This window comes from Rhinopithecus roxellana, chromosome 1 (genome assembly GCF_007565055.1).
Source record: "Rhinopithecus roxellana isolate Shanxi Qingling chromosome 1, ASM756505v1, whole genome shotgun sequence".
In the NCBI taxonomy this organism is placed as follows: Eukaryota; Metazoa; Chordata; class Mammalia; order Primates; family Cercopithecidae; genus Rhinopithecus; species Rhinopithecus roxellana.
The window spans coordinates 129,557,945-129,575,105 of NC_044549.1; the positions used below are offsets into that span (position 1 = coordinate 129,557,945).

The window sequence follows — 17,161 nt, forward strand, 5'->3', positions numbered from 1 at the left end:
AGCACCCTTGTCATTGTGACATTGTAGATTTATATATTTGTTATGATAAATTTCCAGCAGATGATGACAAAGTGTCTTGAGGAAGGGACATTTTTTTTCTCGCTCACAGTAAAGGTGTCTTACAGGTAGGAAAGGTTCTGTCTAGGAGTTCTTGGTTTAAATGCCTAGAGCTTCCTCAACTTCTTCTTTTTTTTTTTTTTTGAGATGGAATCTCGCTCTGTTGCCAGGCTGGAGTGCAGTGGTGCTTGGCTCGCTGCAACCTCTGCCTATGGGGTTCAAGTGATTCTCCTGCCTCAGCCCCCCAAGTAGCTGGGACTACAGGTACACGCCAACATGCCCAGCTAATTTTTGTATTTTCAGTAGAGATGGGGTTTCACCATGTTGGTCAGGCTGGTCTTGATCTCCTGACCTCGTGATCTGCCCATCTTGGCCTTCCAAAATGCTGGGATTACAGGCGTGAGCCACCGCGCCCAGCTAATTTTGTATTTTTAGTAAAGACATGGTTTCTCCCTGTTGGTCAGGCTGGTCTCAAACTCCCGACCTCAGGTGATCTGCCTGCCTCAGTCTCCGAAAGGGCTGGGATTGCAGGTGTGAGCCACTGTGCCCGGCGGACAGACTATTTTGAATCCTGCTCTGCTCTCTCCCCAGTTGCCTGATCTGGGGCAGATTACTTCAACTTGGGGCCTCAGTTTCCTCATCTGCATAGTCAAGAGAATAGTATTTACTTTGCATGGTGTTGTGGCCTTTACATGAGATAATAGATGTAAGGTGCTTAGAATTACTTCTCCAAAGTCAACAGCCAGGAAATTTCTACAAATGTTGTTAATTCCTTGCCCCTTACAATTTATAATGATGGACCTCTTGAAATTCCAGGCAGAAGGAGCTTCTCTTGATGACATTTACATGATCGGAGTAAGCCTAGGAGCCCACATATCTGGGTTTGTTGGAGAGATGTACGATGGACAGCTGGGGAGAATTACAGGTAAGCGCCTGTGAATGGGCATGGGGTGGTGGCCTGGGCAGGGTGTTCACCGGGGCAGCATTATGTAGGCCAAGCCAACTCCCTGGGTTCAAAGCCAGCTCCAATTACCTAACCTCTTTGAGCATGAGTCCTTGCGTGCAAAAGGAAGATCAAAATAATATTGACCTCAGGCTACTATGTAATAAGACCTAAGTAAAGCATTTTGTAAATTGTATATACTATAGAAAAGATGAATCGTGACTTTATTTCTGTTATGGCTGGAAAAACAGCTATGTCCCATTCAGATCTGTGTGCCCCAAGCAGTTGGTCCTCTTCCTTTTATTTAATCCAGAAGACCCTGAACTATAAACCTAATAAGCGTCAGTCCCCAGGCATGGCTGGAGTCTCATGATAAGAAAATGAGATGAGAATTTTGATGGCTGGGGCTTATTCTCTAAATATCAGCTTTCAGGCCAACACTGAATGAAAACATTCGGAAATGCAGCAGGTCAAATCCCAAACAAAGACTCCCTTGCTGGAATCTCTTGCCTAGTGCTTAGTAGCTTTCCACAGTGGCTCTCTCTTTCAGAGTCTCAAAGCCTCTCCCATTTCTCCTTTCCCAGAATCCATCCTCATACCTAGAGGGCTGTTTTAAATCTATGGAAACTGAAAAGGTAGATGTGGATGGAAAAAGGGGAGAGGTAAATGATTAAAACTGCATTTAGGAGGTAACCTTTTAGGGCTGCAAGTTTTTAATTTTATTTTTAATTTAAATTTTTTTTAAAATTATTTATTCATTTTTGAGAAGGAATCTTGCTCTGTCCCCCAGGCTGGAGTGCAGTGGTGTGGTCTCGGCTCACTGCAACCTTCACCTCCTGGGTTCAAGCGATTCTCTTACCTCAGCCTCCCGAGTAGCTGGGATTACAGGCATGTGCCACCACTCCTGGCTAATTTTTGTATTTTTAGCAGAGATGGGGCTTTGCCATGTTGGCCAGGCTGGTCTCGAACTTCTGACCCCAGGTGATCCACCCAACTTGGCCTCCCAAAGTGCTGGGATTACAGGCGTGAGCCACTGCACATGGCATTTTTTTTTTTTTTTTTAGACAGGGTCTCACTTTGTTGCCAAGGCTGACATGCAGCTCACTGCCACCTCAACCTCCCAGATGCAAGCAATCCTGCACTCAGCCTCTCCATTAGCTAGAACTACAGGTGTGTGCCATCACACCTGCTTAATTTTTAATTTATTTGTAGAGATAGAATCTTAACCTGTTGCCCAGGCTGGTCTCAAACTCCTGACCCCAGGTGATCCACCCACCTCGGCCTCCCAAAGTGCTAGGATTACAGGCATGAGCCACTGCACACGGCCTTTTTCCCCCCCTTTTTTTAGACAGGGTCTCGCTTTGTTGCCCAGGCTGGCGTGCAGCTCACCGCAGCCTCAACCCCCCAGGCGCAAGCAATCCTCCACTCAGCCTCCCAAGTAGCTAGGACTACAGGTGTGTGCCACCACACCTGCTTCATTTTTAATTTTTTTGTAGAGATAGAGTCTTACCATGTTGCCCAGGCTGGTCTTGAACTCCTGGGCTCAAGCAATCCTCTCACCTCAGCCTCCCAAAGTGCTGGGATTATAGGTCCGAGCCGCTGTAATCGCCTCATGTTGTATTTCTGTTGGACAGCACTTCCTTCCAGAGTTTATGTTGATCTGGGGTATGGGAGTAAGAGGCTCCTGAAGTTGCATGTAAAATATTGGGTGTCTGTCCTGGGGAGGGGTCCAGAATTTTCATCAAATTCTCAAACCAGTTAAGGCTGCAATAAAAGCCAAGGATTCTTATTTGAACATTTTTTCTGGTGATCTTAGAGCAATAAGAAAAAGCTCTTTGGCTGGGTGCAGTAGCTCATGCCTGTAATCCCAGCACTTTGGGAGGCCAACATAGAAGAATCGCTTGAGCTTAGGAGCTTGAGGATGCAGTGAGCTATGATCGTGCCACTGCACTCAAGTCTGGGTGACAGAGTGAAGTCCTGTCTCAAAAAAACAGTAAACAAAAACCAAAACAACACAACAAAAAAGGAAAAGCTCACTTTTTACATTCTGTTTGTATTCCACAATAATCTCAGAATGTTCTGTATTTAGATTCAGGAGCCATTTATTTATTTTAATTTTTTAAATTTAGTTATGGGATCTCATGATGTTGCCCAGGTTGGCCTTGAACTCCTGGGCTCAACAAATCCTCCTGCGTTGTCCTCCCATAGTGCTGGGATTACAGGTGTAAGCCACCACCTGGCCTTAGGAGTCCTTTCATAATTCTTCTTTTCTTTTCTTTTTTTTTTTTTTTGAGACAGAGTCTTACTCTGTCACCCAGGCTGGAGTGTAGTGGCATGATCACAGCTCACTGCAGCCTCAAACTCCCAGGCTTATTAATAGCATCCTTATCACTCTGAAAATTGCCCTGGTTCAGATGTTTTATTCATCATGCAACTAGAGTTTGCTATAAACTGAGGCTCTAACTGTAAATTTTATTTATTTTATTTTTTTGAGACAGAGTGTCACTCTGTCACCCAGGCTGTATTACAGTGTCGCGGTCTCGGCTCACTGCTACCTCTGCCTCCCAGATTTAAGCAATTATCGTGCCTCAGTCTTCCAAGTAGCTGGGATTACAGGCGCCTAACACCACACCTGGCTAATTTTTGTATTTTTAAAATTAATTTATTATTATTATTTTTTGAGACCGAGTCTCACTCTGTTGTCCAGGCTGGAGTGCAGTGGCACGATCTTGGCTCACTGCAACCTCCGCCTCCTAGGTTCAAGTGATTCTCGTGCCTCAGCCTCCCAATTAGCTGGGACTATAGGTGCCCACCACCACACCCAGCTAATTTTTGTATTTTTAGTAGAGATGGAGTTTCATCATGTTGGCCAGGCTGGTCTCAAACTCTTGACTTCAGGTGATCCACCCACCTCGGCCTCCCAAAGTTCTGGGATTACAGGTATGAGTCACTGCACCCAGCCTATTTATTTATTTATTTTTGAGACAGGGTCTTGCTTTGCCATCCAGGCTGGAGTGCAGTGGTGCAGTCACAGCGCACTGCAGCCTCAAACTCCCGGCCTCAAACCATGCTCTCAGCTTATCTTTCTCCCTATCTCCCCACCACCTCAAGTAGCTAGGGCTACAGGGACTGCAGGCACATGCCACCACGCCAGGCACTGCTTATTTTCTCTTCCCTCCCTCCTTTCCTTCCTTCCTTCCCTCCCTCCCTCCCTCCCTCCCTCCCTCCCTCCCTCCCTCCCTCCCTTCCTTCCTTCCTTCCTTCCTTCCTTCCTTCCTTCCTTCCTTCCTTCCTTCCTTCCTTCCTTTCTCTCTCTTGCTTGGTCTGTCGCCTGGGCTGGAGGGCAATGGCACAATCATGGCTCACTGGAACCTGGAACTTCTGGGCTCAAGTGATCCTTCTGTCTCAGTCTTCAGAGCAGCTAAGATTACAAGCATGAGCCAACACACTCAGCAAATTTTTAATTTTTTTGTAGAGACAGTGTCTCCATATATTGCCCAGGCTGGTCTCGAACTCCTGGTCTCAAGCAAGCCTCCCGCCTTGGCCTCCCAAATTCTAGGATTATAGATGTAAGCCACTGTGACCAGCTAAAATGGAGGGATTAAAGCTAGAACCAGGCAGGCTGGGTGTGGTGGCTCACACCTGTAATCCCAGCCTTTTGTGAAGCTGACGGGGGAGGACTGCTTGAGTCCAAGAGTCTGAGACCAGCCTGGGCAACATAGCAAATGTCCACACAACCGGCTCTCCTCCCCTTCCCCTACAAAAAAAAAAAAAAAAAAAGAAAAGAAAAGAAAAGAAAAAGACTAGAACTTAGGAAATAAAGACAAAGATGCTATCTCTTGCATTTTATATGTAACACCAGGGGATAGGAGATATAAAATTACATTCACAGGGAAAAACTTCAAGGGAAACTTCCCTCGAAACCTTCTTCACTCCAGGTAGGGATCTGGTAAACCAGACCTTTTGGAGTCGCTGATTCTTTTATTCTCTTTTTCCTTTTTTTTTTTTGAGATGGAGTCTTGCTGTGTCACCCAGGCTGAAGTGCAGTGGCATGATCTCAGCTCACTGGCTCACTGCAACCTTTGCCTCCCGGGTTCAATTGATTCTCCTGCCTCAGCCTCCTGAGTAGCTAGGACTACAGGCGCCCGCCTCCATGCCCAGCTAACTTTTTTTTTTTTTTTAAAATAGAGACGGGGTTTCACCATGTTAGCCAGGATGGTCTTGATCTCTTGGCGTCGTGATCCGCCCACCTCGGCCTCCCAAAGTGCTGGGATTACAGGCGTGAGCCACCGCGCCCGGCTTTTTCTTGTTGTTTAATCTTTATTTTGTGGTTACAACATCATAGGAGCTTCTCTCCTGTTTTTCCAGCTGCTTCATAGTGATGGTGAGGAACACCCAAATAACATTGACCAAGGGCGAGAAACCGGTTTAGGCATTTATAGAGTGGGTTAATTCTGCAGGGATTGACACCCACTTTGTTTCCCTCTTCAATACCTAACCTGATACCTGGCCTGACCAGTGAGTTTCGCCCTTTCCTGCCAAGCTTGCTAAACTCAGGGCAGTGAAACCAAGAGCTCAATAGATAGAAGTGGTTGCATTAAGAGGCTATGTTCTGATCAAGGCTCTTGATCTTCCTGAATCACAGTTCATTCATTTGGAAAATAATAATAGCTACCCTGCCTACCTCACAGGTTTGCAATGTGCATCAAATGGGCTAGCATATATGACTAAGAGTGGAAGTTCTTCATTTATTAATAACAAAAAGGAAGGGCTGAGTGAGGTTTCTGGGTCATCTAAAGTAGGATAAAGATGAGTATAGCACCTGCTGTTTTCTTTCTTTCTTTTTTTTTTTTTTGAGATGGAGCCTTGCTCTGTTGCCAGGCTGGAGTGATCTTGGCTCACTGTAACCTCCACCTCCCGGGTTCCAGCGATTCTCCTGCATCAGCCTCCTAAGTAGCTAGGACTACAGGCACACACCACCACGCCCAGCTAATTTTTTTGTATTTTTAGTAGAGACGGGATTTCACCATATTGGCCAGGATGGTCTTGATCTCTTGACCTTGTGATCCCCCTGCCTTGACCTCCCAAAGTGCTGGGATTACAGGTGAGAGCCACTGCGCCCAGCCTGCTCTTTTCTTTTTAATGCATCCTTTGGTGCTTTTTTCCTGAGGAACCCCCGTTTGTCCCCACTTCTTGAACCTCATACACGTGTGCGTTCCCTACAGTTGAGCTCTGCATGAGACATGCCCCTGATGGAGTCTGGATGCCATTCTCAGGGGGCACAGCCAGGGTAACCATCTCCACTGTGGGAACAAGCTGCAGAGCCATGGAAAGGAGTCCTGGCCAAGTGGGACGGGAGTGTGAGTGCTCGCCCACCTGAGGGTGCCCTGCAGCCTGGGAGCCACCCTCATCCAGAAGGATCAAAGGCCCGGTCGCAGGTGACTCATGGTGTGGGGCTGCCAAGTGACTCTGTTTTCCTTCCAGGCCTCGACCCTGCGGGCCCTTTATTCAACGGGAAACCTCACCAAGACAGATTAGATCCCAGTGATGCACAGTTTGTTGATGTCATCCATTCCGACATTGATGGTAACGCTCCTTTCCTTGTGGGCCAGTGACTACCCTTAAGCTCCTAAAGAGTCTCTCCTGGGGAGAGATCATCTCATAGGAGCAGATCAGGTTCTTCTAGATCCCTACTTTTTTTTCCAGGCAGGGTTCCAAATCCACAGAAATATTGAAGGGAAGCTGGTTTAATGTAGGCACCCAGGACTTTGTGCTAGAGCATGGATGATTATCCCATGGTCTCTTCATATTTTTAAAGGAATTATCATGCTCAATGAAGGACAGGCTAATTTTCTCAACATGAAAATAAGTGTTTTCCTATGTGCGACTGGGTTTGCACACATGATTTCTTGGTGGTGTTTGTTCTTTTTATTTTCTTGAGCTGCAGGTGTTAAATCTCTCCACGCAGAGTTACTCTGATGCACCTACAGCTCTCTGGCTCTCTGCAGATTTTCTTGGTCATGGTTGTCTTTATTTTTATTTTATTTTATTTTTTTTGAGACGGAGTTTCACTCTTGCTGCTCAGGCTGGAGTGCAGTGGCACGATCTTGGTTCACTGCAACCCCGCCTCCTGGGTTCAAGCAATTCTCCTGCCTCAGCCTCCCAAGTAGCTGGGATTACAGGCGCTCACCACTATTCCCAGCTAATTTTTATGTTTTTACTAGAGACAGGGTTTCACTCTGTTGGCCAGGCTAGTCTCAAACTCCTGAGGTCAGGTGATCCACCCGCCTTGGCCTTCTAAAGTGCTGGGATTACAGGCGTGAGCCACTGTGCCTGGCCATCTTTAATTTTTAAATTTTTAAATTTTTCTTCTTTTTGTAGAGATGGGGATCTTGCTTTGTTGTCCAGGCTGACCAATCGATCCTCCCAGTTCAGCCTCCCAAAGTGCTGGGATTACAGGCATGAGCCACTGCAGCTGGCCCATTTCTGTCTTTCACGGCGCTGTTTTTGTGTCTGGGATTGGATACATGTCATGTGGGGTTGGGTGATACTCAAGGATGGGTACCTATATCCAGATGTCTGGGAGAAGAGCTGGAGTAGGAACTTGGGGAGGACTGAGGAAACAGCAGAGTGATCATTTAATCGGACATTCTCTTCATGATACAACCACCTAAAAAAACCCTTGCCATCTCTCATGGGCATTCTGGTGTGGTATTCAACAGTTATTTGCCTTGAAAGAAATTGTTTCTTCGTGAAACAGTGGCATTCTTACTATGAAATTTGCAAAGTACATTTTAATGCTTGATGGAATATAGAAGAGAGCAATTTATTTTTGGGAAGTGAATTTTGAAGGAGAGGGTATAGTTTTGCCATCAGGCAGATGTAGATTCAGATCCCAGGTTTTGCCCTTTCTAGTGATGTCATGTTAGTTCCTGAAGTCCTCTGAGCTTCCTTTTTTTTTCATTGGTAGAGACGAGGTCTCACTACGTTGCCCAGGCTGGTCTCAAACTCCTGAGCTCAAATGATCCTTCCGCTTTGGCCTCCCAAAGTGCTAGGATTATCAGCGTGAGCCACCATGCCTAGTCCCATATCTTCACCTAAGTTGTTTCATCTGAATTTACCAATGGCCACTTTGCATTGTGAAACACCTAGTACCATGCCCACAGACACATGTGGGTTCCCAATATATAATAACTATTATTATCATTACCATGATGCATTATGTATATACATGTGCATATATATGTACACCTACATTAAATTATTTAATTTATATTAAATCAAGCACATTACTGATTGGGGGTTTAATAAAGACAATAAACAGTTATTAAATCTATATATACTTTTTAAAATTTTTATTATTATTACTTTTTGAGACAGGGTCTGGCTCTGTCACCCAGGCTGGAGTGCAGTCGCCCTTTTGGCTCACTGCAACCTCCTCCTCCTAGCTCGAGAGATCCTCCCACCTCAGCCCCTTGAGTAGCTGGGACTACAGGCACACACCACAATGCCTGGCTAATTTTTGTGTTTTTTGTAGAGACAGAGTTTTGGCATTTTGCCCAGGCTGGTCTCCATTCTCCCACCTCAGCCTCCCAAAGTGCTGGGATTATAGGCGTGAGTCACTGCGCCCGAACTATGTATACATTTCTAGGTCCTCATTTTCTAGAAGTAGTTCCAATCTTTCTACACCCTAGATCTCAAATATTTAAAGATTTTACCTACTAAGTAAAAATTCATTTTTTCCTGTCTCCTATTTATTTGTTATACAAATGCAAATAGAGGCTCGGAAGCACCAGACAATTAAAGAGTTGCAGCCAAATATAAGGAAGAAACAGGGCTGGGCACAGTGGCTCACACCTGTAATCCCAGCACTTTGGGAGGCTGATGTGGGTGGGTCACGAGGTCAGGAGTTCAAGACCAGCCTAGCCAACGTGGTGAAACCCCCGTCTGTACTAAAAATACAAAAAATTAGCCGTTCATCATGGCACATGCCTATAATTCCAGCTACTCGGGAGGCTGAGGCAGGAGAATCCCTTGAATCCAGGAGGTGGAGGTTGTGGTGAGCCGAGATTGCGCCACTGCACTCCAGCCTGGGCGACAGAGCAAGACTCCATCTAAAAAAAAAAAAAAAAAATGTATCATTTTATCAGCCTTGTAGTGGATGAGTGACTAAACTCCCTTAGGCTGTTAGAAATATTGGAAGTAAATTCCTTGCCATCTTCACAGTTACCTTGCTGGAAATCATTGCCTTCTAACTAACTAGCTGGGTGACTTTTGGCAAACCACTTACGTAGGTATAACAATAATTATATAACAACAACAATAATAGAATTCTTGCTTATATGCGGCAGGCAAATGAGCTGTGAGATGGGAAAAATTCAAAGCAGTATAAAAGCAGAATGTGTTCTCTTTTAGCACTGGGCTACAAGGAGCCATTAGGAAATATAGACTTCTACCCAAATGGAGGATTGGATCAACCTGGCTGCCCCAAAACAATATTTGGAGGTAAGCGCAGATACTTTATATTTTGTAAAATAGTGGTATAAAAAGGCATATTTGGAGGCCGGGCATGGTGGCTTATGCCTATAATCCTAGCACTTTGGGAGGCCGAGGCGGGTGGATCACCTGAGGCCAGGAGTTTGAGACGAACCTGGCCAACGTAGTGAAACCCCATCTCTACTAAATACAAAAAATTAACCAGGCATGGTGACGCATGCCTGTAGTCCCAGCTACTCAGGAGGCTGAGGCAGGAGAATCACTTGAACTTGGGAGGCAGAGGTTGCAGTTAGCCGAGATCGCGCCACTGCACTCCAGCTTGGGCAACAAGAGTGAAACTCCATCTCAAAAAATAAAAAATAAAAAAATAAAAAGGCATATTTTGGCCAGGTGCAGTAGTGCACACCTGTAATCCCAGCACTTTGTGAGGCCAAGGTGGGAAGATTGCTTAAGCTCAGGAGTTCAAGATTAGCCTGGGCAACAGAGGGGAGACGCCATCTCTACAAAAACTAAAAACAAAATTAGCTGGGTGTTGTGGCACACTCGTGGGCTCAGCTACTCAGAAGGCTGAGGTGGGAGGATTGCTTGAGCCTGGGAAGCAGAGGATGCAGTGAGCCATGATCGTGCCACTGCGCTCTAGCCTAGGCAACAGAGTGAGACTTGTCTCAAAAAAGCAAAAACAAAAAAGAAAAGAAAAAGGCATATGTTTAAAATCTGACATTATTCTACATGTAGTAGTTTTTAATTGAAAACAAACTTCCTGAGAAGATACAGGTAGTATAAATATAAATTATAAATTATAACTCAAATATACTACTTTTAAAACTATAGCCACATGTTTGAAAACTATTATGAATTATTTCTCTCACCTGAAAAGGTATGTCTTTGACCTAGAAATTCCACACCTGGAAATCGCTCCTAGAGAAATAATGGAAAATGTAGACAAGAATTAGAGTGCAAATATGTTCAACATAACATTATTTATAATAATTACACTTTCGCCGGGCGCGGTGGCTCAAGCCTGTAATCCCAGCACTTTGGGAGGCCGAGACGGGCGGATCACGAGGTCAGGAGATCGAGACCATCCTGGCTAATACGCTGAAACCCCGTCTCTACTAAAAAATACAAAAAAACTAGCCGGGCGACGAGGCGGGCGCCTGTAGTCCCAGCTACTCGGGAGGCTGAGACAGGAGAATGGCGTGAACCCGGGAGGCGGAGCTTGCAGTGAGCTGAGAGCCGGCCACAGCACTCCAGCCTGGGCCGCAGAGCAAAACTCCGTCTCAAAAAAAAAAAAAAAGAAAAAAAAAAATAATTACACTTTCAAAATAATTTAAATGTTCAGCTTACAAAAATTATTAAATGAATTATGGTATGCTCTTAAAAATCATGTTTTAACTTTTAACATTCTTAAAAGTCATGTTTTCAGTGATTAATAAAAATTTTACAATGTGGTGAGTGAAAAAGACAAAACCATATAATACAATGCCAATTTTTAAAAATCTGTATTTGTACGGATGTAAATCTGGCTCAAAAGACTGAAAGTAAATGCTCCAAATAGTTATTACGGGCAATCTGTTGATATCAGACTTTTAGGGGTTTTTGCATCACTGTTTCCTATCATTTTGTGTTTTTCAAATAATTATATATTACTTTTACAATGAGAAAAATCTCAAAAACATAAATGGAGAGTTAGAGGTCAACATAAAAGTGAGGTGACTGGCAGAATATGACGACCTTCTTCTCCATCGTCGTTTTCTTTCTCTCTCTGTTTCTTTCTCTTTCTTTCTTTCCCTGTCTCTCCCTCCCTCCCTTCTTTCTTTTTTTCTCTCTCTCCTTGCTTCCTTCTTTCCTTCATTCCCTTCCTTCCTTCCTTTCTTACTTGCTCTCTCTTCCTTCCTTCCTTCTTTCCTTCCCTTCCTTCCCCTTCCTTCCTTCCTTCCCCTTCCCTTCTTCCTTCCTTCCTTTCCCTTCCCTCCTTTCTTCCTTCCCCTTCCCTTCTTCCTTCCTTCCTTTCCCTTCCCTCCCTCCTTCCTTCCTTCCTTCCTTCCTTCCTTCCTTCCTTCCTTCCTTCCTTCCTTCCTTTCTTTTCCTTTCCCTTCTCCCTTCCCTTCCCTTCCCCTTCCTTCCTTTCTCTTCCTTCTTTGTGATCCTCCTGCCTTGGCCTCCCAAAGTCCTGGGATTACAGGTGTGAGCTACACCTGACATCAATAACGTCAGCATACCCCAAGAACGACCCTTATGGCAGATACAGCTGACAGCAACACTTCAGTAATGAGGGTTGCCATGTGGAGGTTGCTGGGTGGGATGAGGGTGCTAAGTGAAGATGCTATATAAGCTGCATGCTTCTTACAAGTGGTTGTAGTTCTCCTGTCTGACCTGTTGTCACTGGACTGTCCCTGTATGTAAGTTCCTCCAATAAACTGTAGGTATTTTTCACTGGCTCTAGGTCTCTTCTTTAGCCTTTTGAACCTGGTGCCATCCTTACTGAAGTCAACAGGGGCCCAGCACAGACAACCATGCCTGGCTGTCGATAGTGTTTCTGATTGTTCTATTTCAGCGGTTATAAGTACAATGTATACATTTCTGGTTTTAAAATATTTGAAAACATGCTTAATTTGCTGAGTTAGGAAAAAATCCTAAACCACAAAAATACATCTATCATCACCATTATTTCATAATAAAGGGCATTTTAACACATACACCCACAAAAGAAAGGACATAAACCCAGAGCATGCAGAACTTTACATTAATTGCAGTTAGCTTAATGATAATTGTCTCATCTGTGTGGTTCCCACACTCTACTACAGACTCGTGAACACATTGTCATAAACCAGCACTAGTCCAGAAATGGCATTTTAGAACTACTGAGCAGTTGTATTTTCCAATGACCTTCAACATCTGGCAGGTGTCCCTCATGTCTCTCTTGATTGCCTGCCTGGTTTCTGTGCAGTGCCAGGCCCCGTTGCTTTTGACATGAATAAAAAATGCCGCAGGATCCAAATGACTCTTGCTCTTGAGTTTTCGGCAGTTGTTGGGATTATTGGCACTGAACAGTACCAGACTGAGAAAGCTCGTAAGAACCAGGCTTCTAGTTAAACCCTCGAGCAGCCGGGCGCGGTGGCTCACGCCTGTAATCCCAGCACTTTGGGAGGCCGAGGCAGGTGGATGACAAGGTCAGGAGATCGAGACCATCCTGGCTAACACAGTGAAACCCCGTCTCTACTAAAAATACAAAAAATTAGCCAGGCGTGGTGGCGGGTGCCTGTAGTCCCACCTACTTGGGAGACTGAGGCAGGAGAATGGCGTGAACCCGGGAGGCGGAGTTTGCAGTGAGCCGAGATCACGCCAGTGCACTCCAGCCTGGGCGACAGAGCGAGACTCCATCTAAAAAAAAATTAGAAAATAAAAATAAAAATAAATAAATAAATAAATAAACCCTCAAGCAGAAATAAAGCAGAGGGGTTTCAGCAAACAGCAGAACCCGCTAGAGGTTGCATTCATTCATTCATCCAACAAATACCTATTAATTTGCCATGTGTCTGGCACTGTGTTAGGATCTGGAACTATAGGAGAACAGTTCAGTATAGTATAACAGTTCAGAACAGTATAATAGTTCAACTATCCTGGTGAACTAAATAGGCAAAGTCTGTACACTGAGAAAAGCAGAGTCAAAGTTATTCTATTCAAGATAGAAGCTAGTACTCAGCCAGGTATGGTGGCTCATGCTTGAAATCCCAGCACTTTGGGAGGCTGAGAGACCAGCCTGGGTAACATGGTGAAACCCCGTATCTACTAAAAATGCAAAATTAGCCAGAAGTCGTGGTACGAGCCTATAATCTCAGCTACTCAGGAGGCTGAGGCAGGAGAATTGCTTGAACCCGGGAGGTGGAAGTTGCAGTAAGCCAGGATCATGCCACTGCACTCCAGTTTGGGCAACAGAGTGAGACTCCATCTCAAAAAAAAAAAGATAGAAGCTAGTACTTGATTAGATCTAATAGTGGTATGTAACAGTGAAAGATTGGTTTTTAAATGCTGCAACACTGGAGAGTAAGTGGAATAAGAATGGGAGAATTTTGATAATTACTGAATTACTGGAGCGGGGATGATATGGGCATGAGGGTTCTTTGTATCCTTCTTTCGATTTTTGTACCTGTTTGAAAATTCTGATAATAAATGTAGCAGGGGAGTGAGAGAACTCCATGACTGAAGCTAGTTGTTTGCATTTTTCGACCTTTCTCTAAGTAAATATATCATATGAAAAGGCAGAATGAAGAGGAATTAGTTAATGATTTGCAATTTCTTTTTTTTTTTTTCTTTTTTGAGGTGGAGTCTTCCTCTGTTGCCCAGGCTGGAGTGCAGTGGCTTGATCTTGGCTCACTGGAACCTCCGCCTTCCAGGTTCAAGAGATTCTCCTGCCTCAGCCTCCCAAGTAGCTGGGATTACAGGCATGTGCCACCATGCCTGGCTAATTTTTGTATTTTTTGTAGAGACAGGGTTTCACCATGTTGGTCAGGCTGGTCTTGAACTCCTGACCTCATGATCTGCCCATCTCAGCCTCCCAAAGTGCTGGGATTATAGGCATGAGCCACTGCGCCCGGCCAGCAATTTACTTTTATGATAACAATTTTGGTAATTCCTTCTGATTCCCCATGACCTAGGGGAGGCTGGTCTTGGACCCAAACACCCTCACCACGGGTGGATGTCAGCTTGATGAGCAGACACAGCATCTTTGTAGTCTGAAGTAGCCCTGCAATGTTAGACCAGGGACTTTCAAACTTACATGCTCCAGGACCACGTGGAAAACAGGGGACAGTGTTTGTTAAAATGCTGATGCCTGCACCTTCTCTGAATTAGACGTATTTAAGACTGGACCTGAATTCTGTATTTTAACAAGCGTGATTATGATGCAGGCAATCTGTGGACCAAGCATTGGATGGCAGTGAAAGATACCTCAATTGCTACATGAGCAATCAAGGTTTTTCTTTTTTTCTTTCTTTCTTTCTTTTTTGAGATGGAGTCTCACTGTTGCCCAGGCTGGAGTGCAGTGGCACAATCTCAGCTCACTGCAACCTCCGCCTCCCGGGTTCAAGTGATTCTCCCTGCCTCAGCCTCCTGACTAGTTGGGACTACAGGTGCCCGCCACCACGCCCAGCTAATTTTTATATTTTTAGTAGAGACGGGGTTTCTCCATGTTGGCCAGGCTGGTCTCGAACTCCTGACCTCAGGTGATCCACCTGCTTCGGCCTGCTAAAGTGCTGGGATTACAGGCATGAGCCACTGCGCCTGGCCCAAGGTCTTTCACCAAAGCATATTTGCCATAATTCTTGCCACAACCTTAATTTGATTTCATCTTTTCTCCTCCCACTTGCCAGCATGAATTCTTGTCTATGGGATTTTATAAAGATTAAATGAAATAAAATACACTGAAACAGCACAGGGCCAGATGAGAAAATGTGTGTGTGCAAAATATGTGATATAGTATTATTAAATGCTTCAACTGCTCTACTCTTTCATCACTTCTTTTACAACCAAGGATTTCAGTATTTTAAATGTGACCACCAGAGGTCTGTGTACCTGTACCTGTCTTCCCTGAGAGACAGCTGTGCCATCACTGCATACCCCTGTGACTCCTATCAAGATTATAGGAATGGCAAGTGTGTCAGCTGTGGTGCATCACAGAATGAGTCTTGTCCCCTTCTGGGTAAGTCCAACAAGCAGTTTCCTCTCTGATTCACAAAGAACTAATTTTTGGTATGAATCCCAGAACCACTTTATCATGTAAAAACTGGCCCCACAATTGTATTAAAACTTGTTTTTCTGCTGGGCACAGTTGGCTCACGCCTGTAATCCCAGCACTTTGGGAGGCCGAGGCAGGTGGATCACTTGAGGTCAACAGTTCAAGACCAGCCTGGGCAAAATGGTGAAACCCTGTCTCTACAAAAATACAAGAAGTAGCTGGGTGTGGTGGTGCATGCCTGTAATCTCAGCTATTTGGGAGGCTGAGGCAGGAGAATTGCTTGAACTTGGGAGGTGGAGGATTCAGTGAGCCAAGACCGCACCATTGCACTCCAGCCTGGGCAACGGGAGTGAAACTCCATCTCAAAAAACAAAAAACAAAGGAAAAAAAGAAAAAAGAAAAAAGAAAAGAAAAGCAACTGTAGAGTATTCCATCCAGAAGGCAGTACAACCTCCCTGGACCCTCTATTCTAGCATGGAAAAGAAGGTTCCAGAAGAGTTTCCAAGCTCACCCAGGGTACAGTCACTCTACATAGCCTGCTCCTGTGGGGACAGCAATACCCTCTCTGTGCATACAACCTCTCTGCTGGGAGAGGGTCCACAATAAGCCCAGAGACCCTCCTGCCAAGTGAACTTTTTCACAGATTCATGTCTGTGTAAATATCCTCACTCCACATTCCGGCTCTTGTGTGCACATACAGCAGGTGGAGTGAGGTAATAGATATTGTGGAGGCTGCTTGGATATTCGCTAGGGATTAGTACAGATATTCTAGGTGGTTAGGACTTTGAAACTGGATGGCCAAGAGAATTTTCTATTTTTTTTCCAAAAGGAAAAATCCAAGTTAATAGCAGGGCATGGTATGGACAAGGGGTTCTCAACCTTGATTGTGCTTTCGAATCACCTAAGGAGTTTTAACACAATACTGATGCCTGGGTCCCACCCTGGATCAATTAAGGCAGAATGTGAAGGCCATTCTCTAGGGCTAGGGACAGAGGAGAGAAAGAGGCCCCTCTGGACAGCACACAAAAGAGGACACTCACCTGCTTAGTGACACAGTCACGTGGCAAGCCCAGGTCTATGCAATGTAGGGGCCCCATTATCGTTCTTCAAGAAAAGCACATTGCTTAGGGCCGGGCGCGGTGGCTCAAGCCTGTAATCCCAGCACTTTGGGAGGCCGAGATGGGCGGATCACAAGCTCAGGAGATCGAGACCATCCTGGCTAACACGGTGAAACCCCGTCTCTACTAAAAACAATACAAAAAACTAGCCAGGCGAGGTGGTGGGCGCCTGTAGTCCCAGCCACTCGGGAGGCTGAGGCAGGAGAATGGCGTGAACCCGGGAGGCGGAGCTTGCAGTGAGCTGAGATCCGGCCACTGCACTCCAGCCTGGGCGACAGAGCGAGACTCCATCTCAAAAAAAAAAAAAAAAAAAAAAAAAAAAGAAAGCACACTGCTTTGCAAGAGTGATGCTATTTTACGTATGAACTTGAATCTATTTTAATCTAGAAAATTAATATATTACTGAAAAACGTCAGTGTTATTTTTAGTCCACACCAGTGTGTGCCACACCCTGCACCCCCCACCTTGCTACTGATAACCAGTAAAGGGGGAAAACCACTGGAGGATCCTGTTGCCTTTCAGCTCTTAGGAACAGGGTTGGCCAGCAAGATGGGTCACCCTGCAGGCCCTCACCATGGGGAATGGAGTTGGGAGGGAGTTTCTCTCAGAAGTGGTGGATACAGTCAAAGTCAATGTTCTTGCTACCTCAGTTGCTTTTATGTTTATATAATACATGCTAATCTTACAATTTTTAAACCTGTTTTATAGGCTATCGTGCTGATAATTGGAAAGACTATTTAAGGGAGAAAGATCCTCCAATGACGAAGGCATTCTTTGACACAGCTGAGGAGAACCCATTCTGCAGTGAGT

General features: G+C 45.0%; 1 protein-coding gene across 2 annotated transcripts in view; it reads left to right on the plus strand.

Moving 5' to 3' along the window:
* LIPH (lipase H) overlaps window positions 1–17,161 on the plus strand; it is a 61,852-nt gene that overhangs the window by 19,801 nt on the left and 24,890 nt on the right. The window contains exons 3-7 of one of the 2 annotated variants that reach the window (XM_010376594.2): window positions 874–982; window positions 6,485–6,586; window positions 9,416–9,505; window positions 15,030–15,197; window positions 17,060–17,155. In XM_010376594.2, coding sequence (XP_010374896.1) covers window positions 874–982; window positions 6,485–6,586; window positions 9,416–9,505; window positions 15,030–15,197; window positions 17,060–17,155 — 565 coding nt within the window. The remainder of the gene's footprint in view (window positions 1–873; window positions 983–6,484; window positions 6,587–9,415; window positions 9,506–15,029; window positions 15,198–17,059; window positions 17,156–17,161) is intronic. The other variant, XM_030931044.1, reaches the window with a different exon arrangement.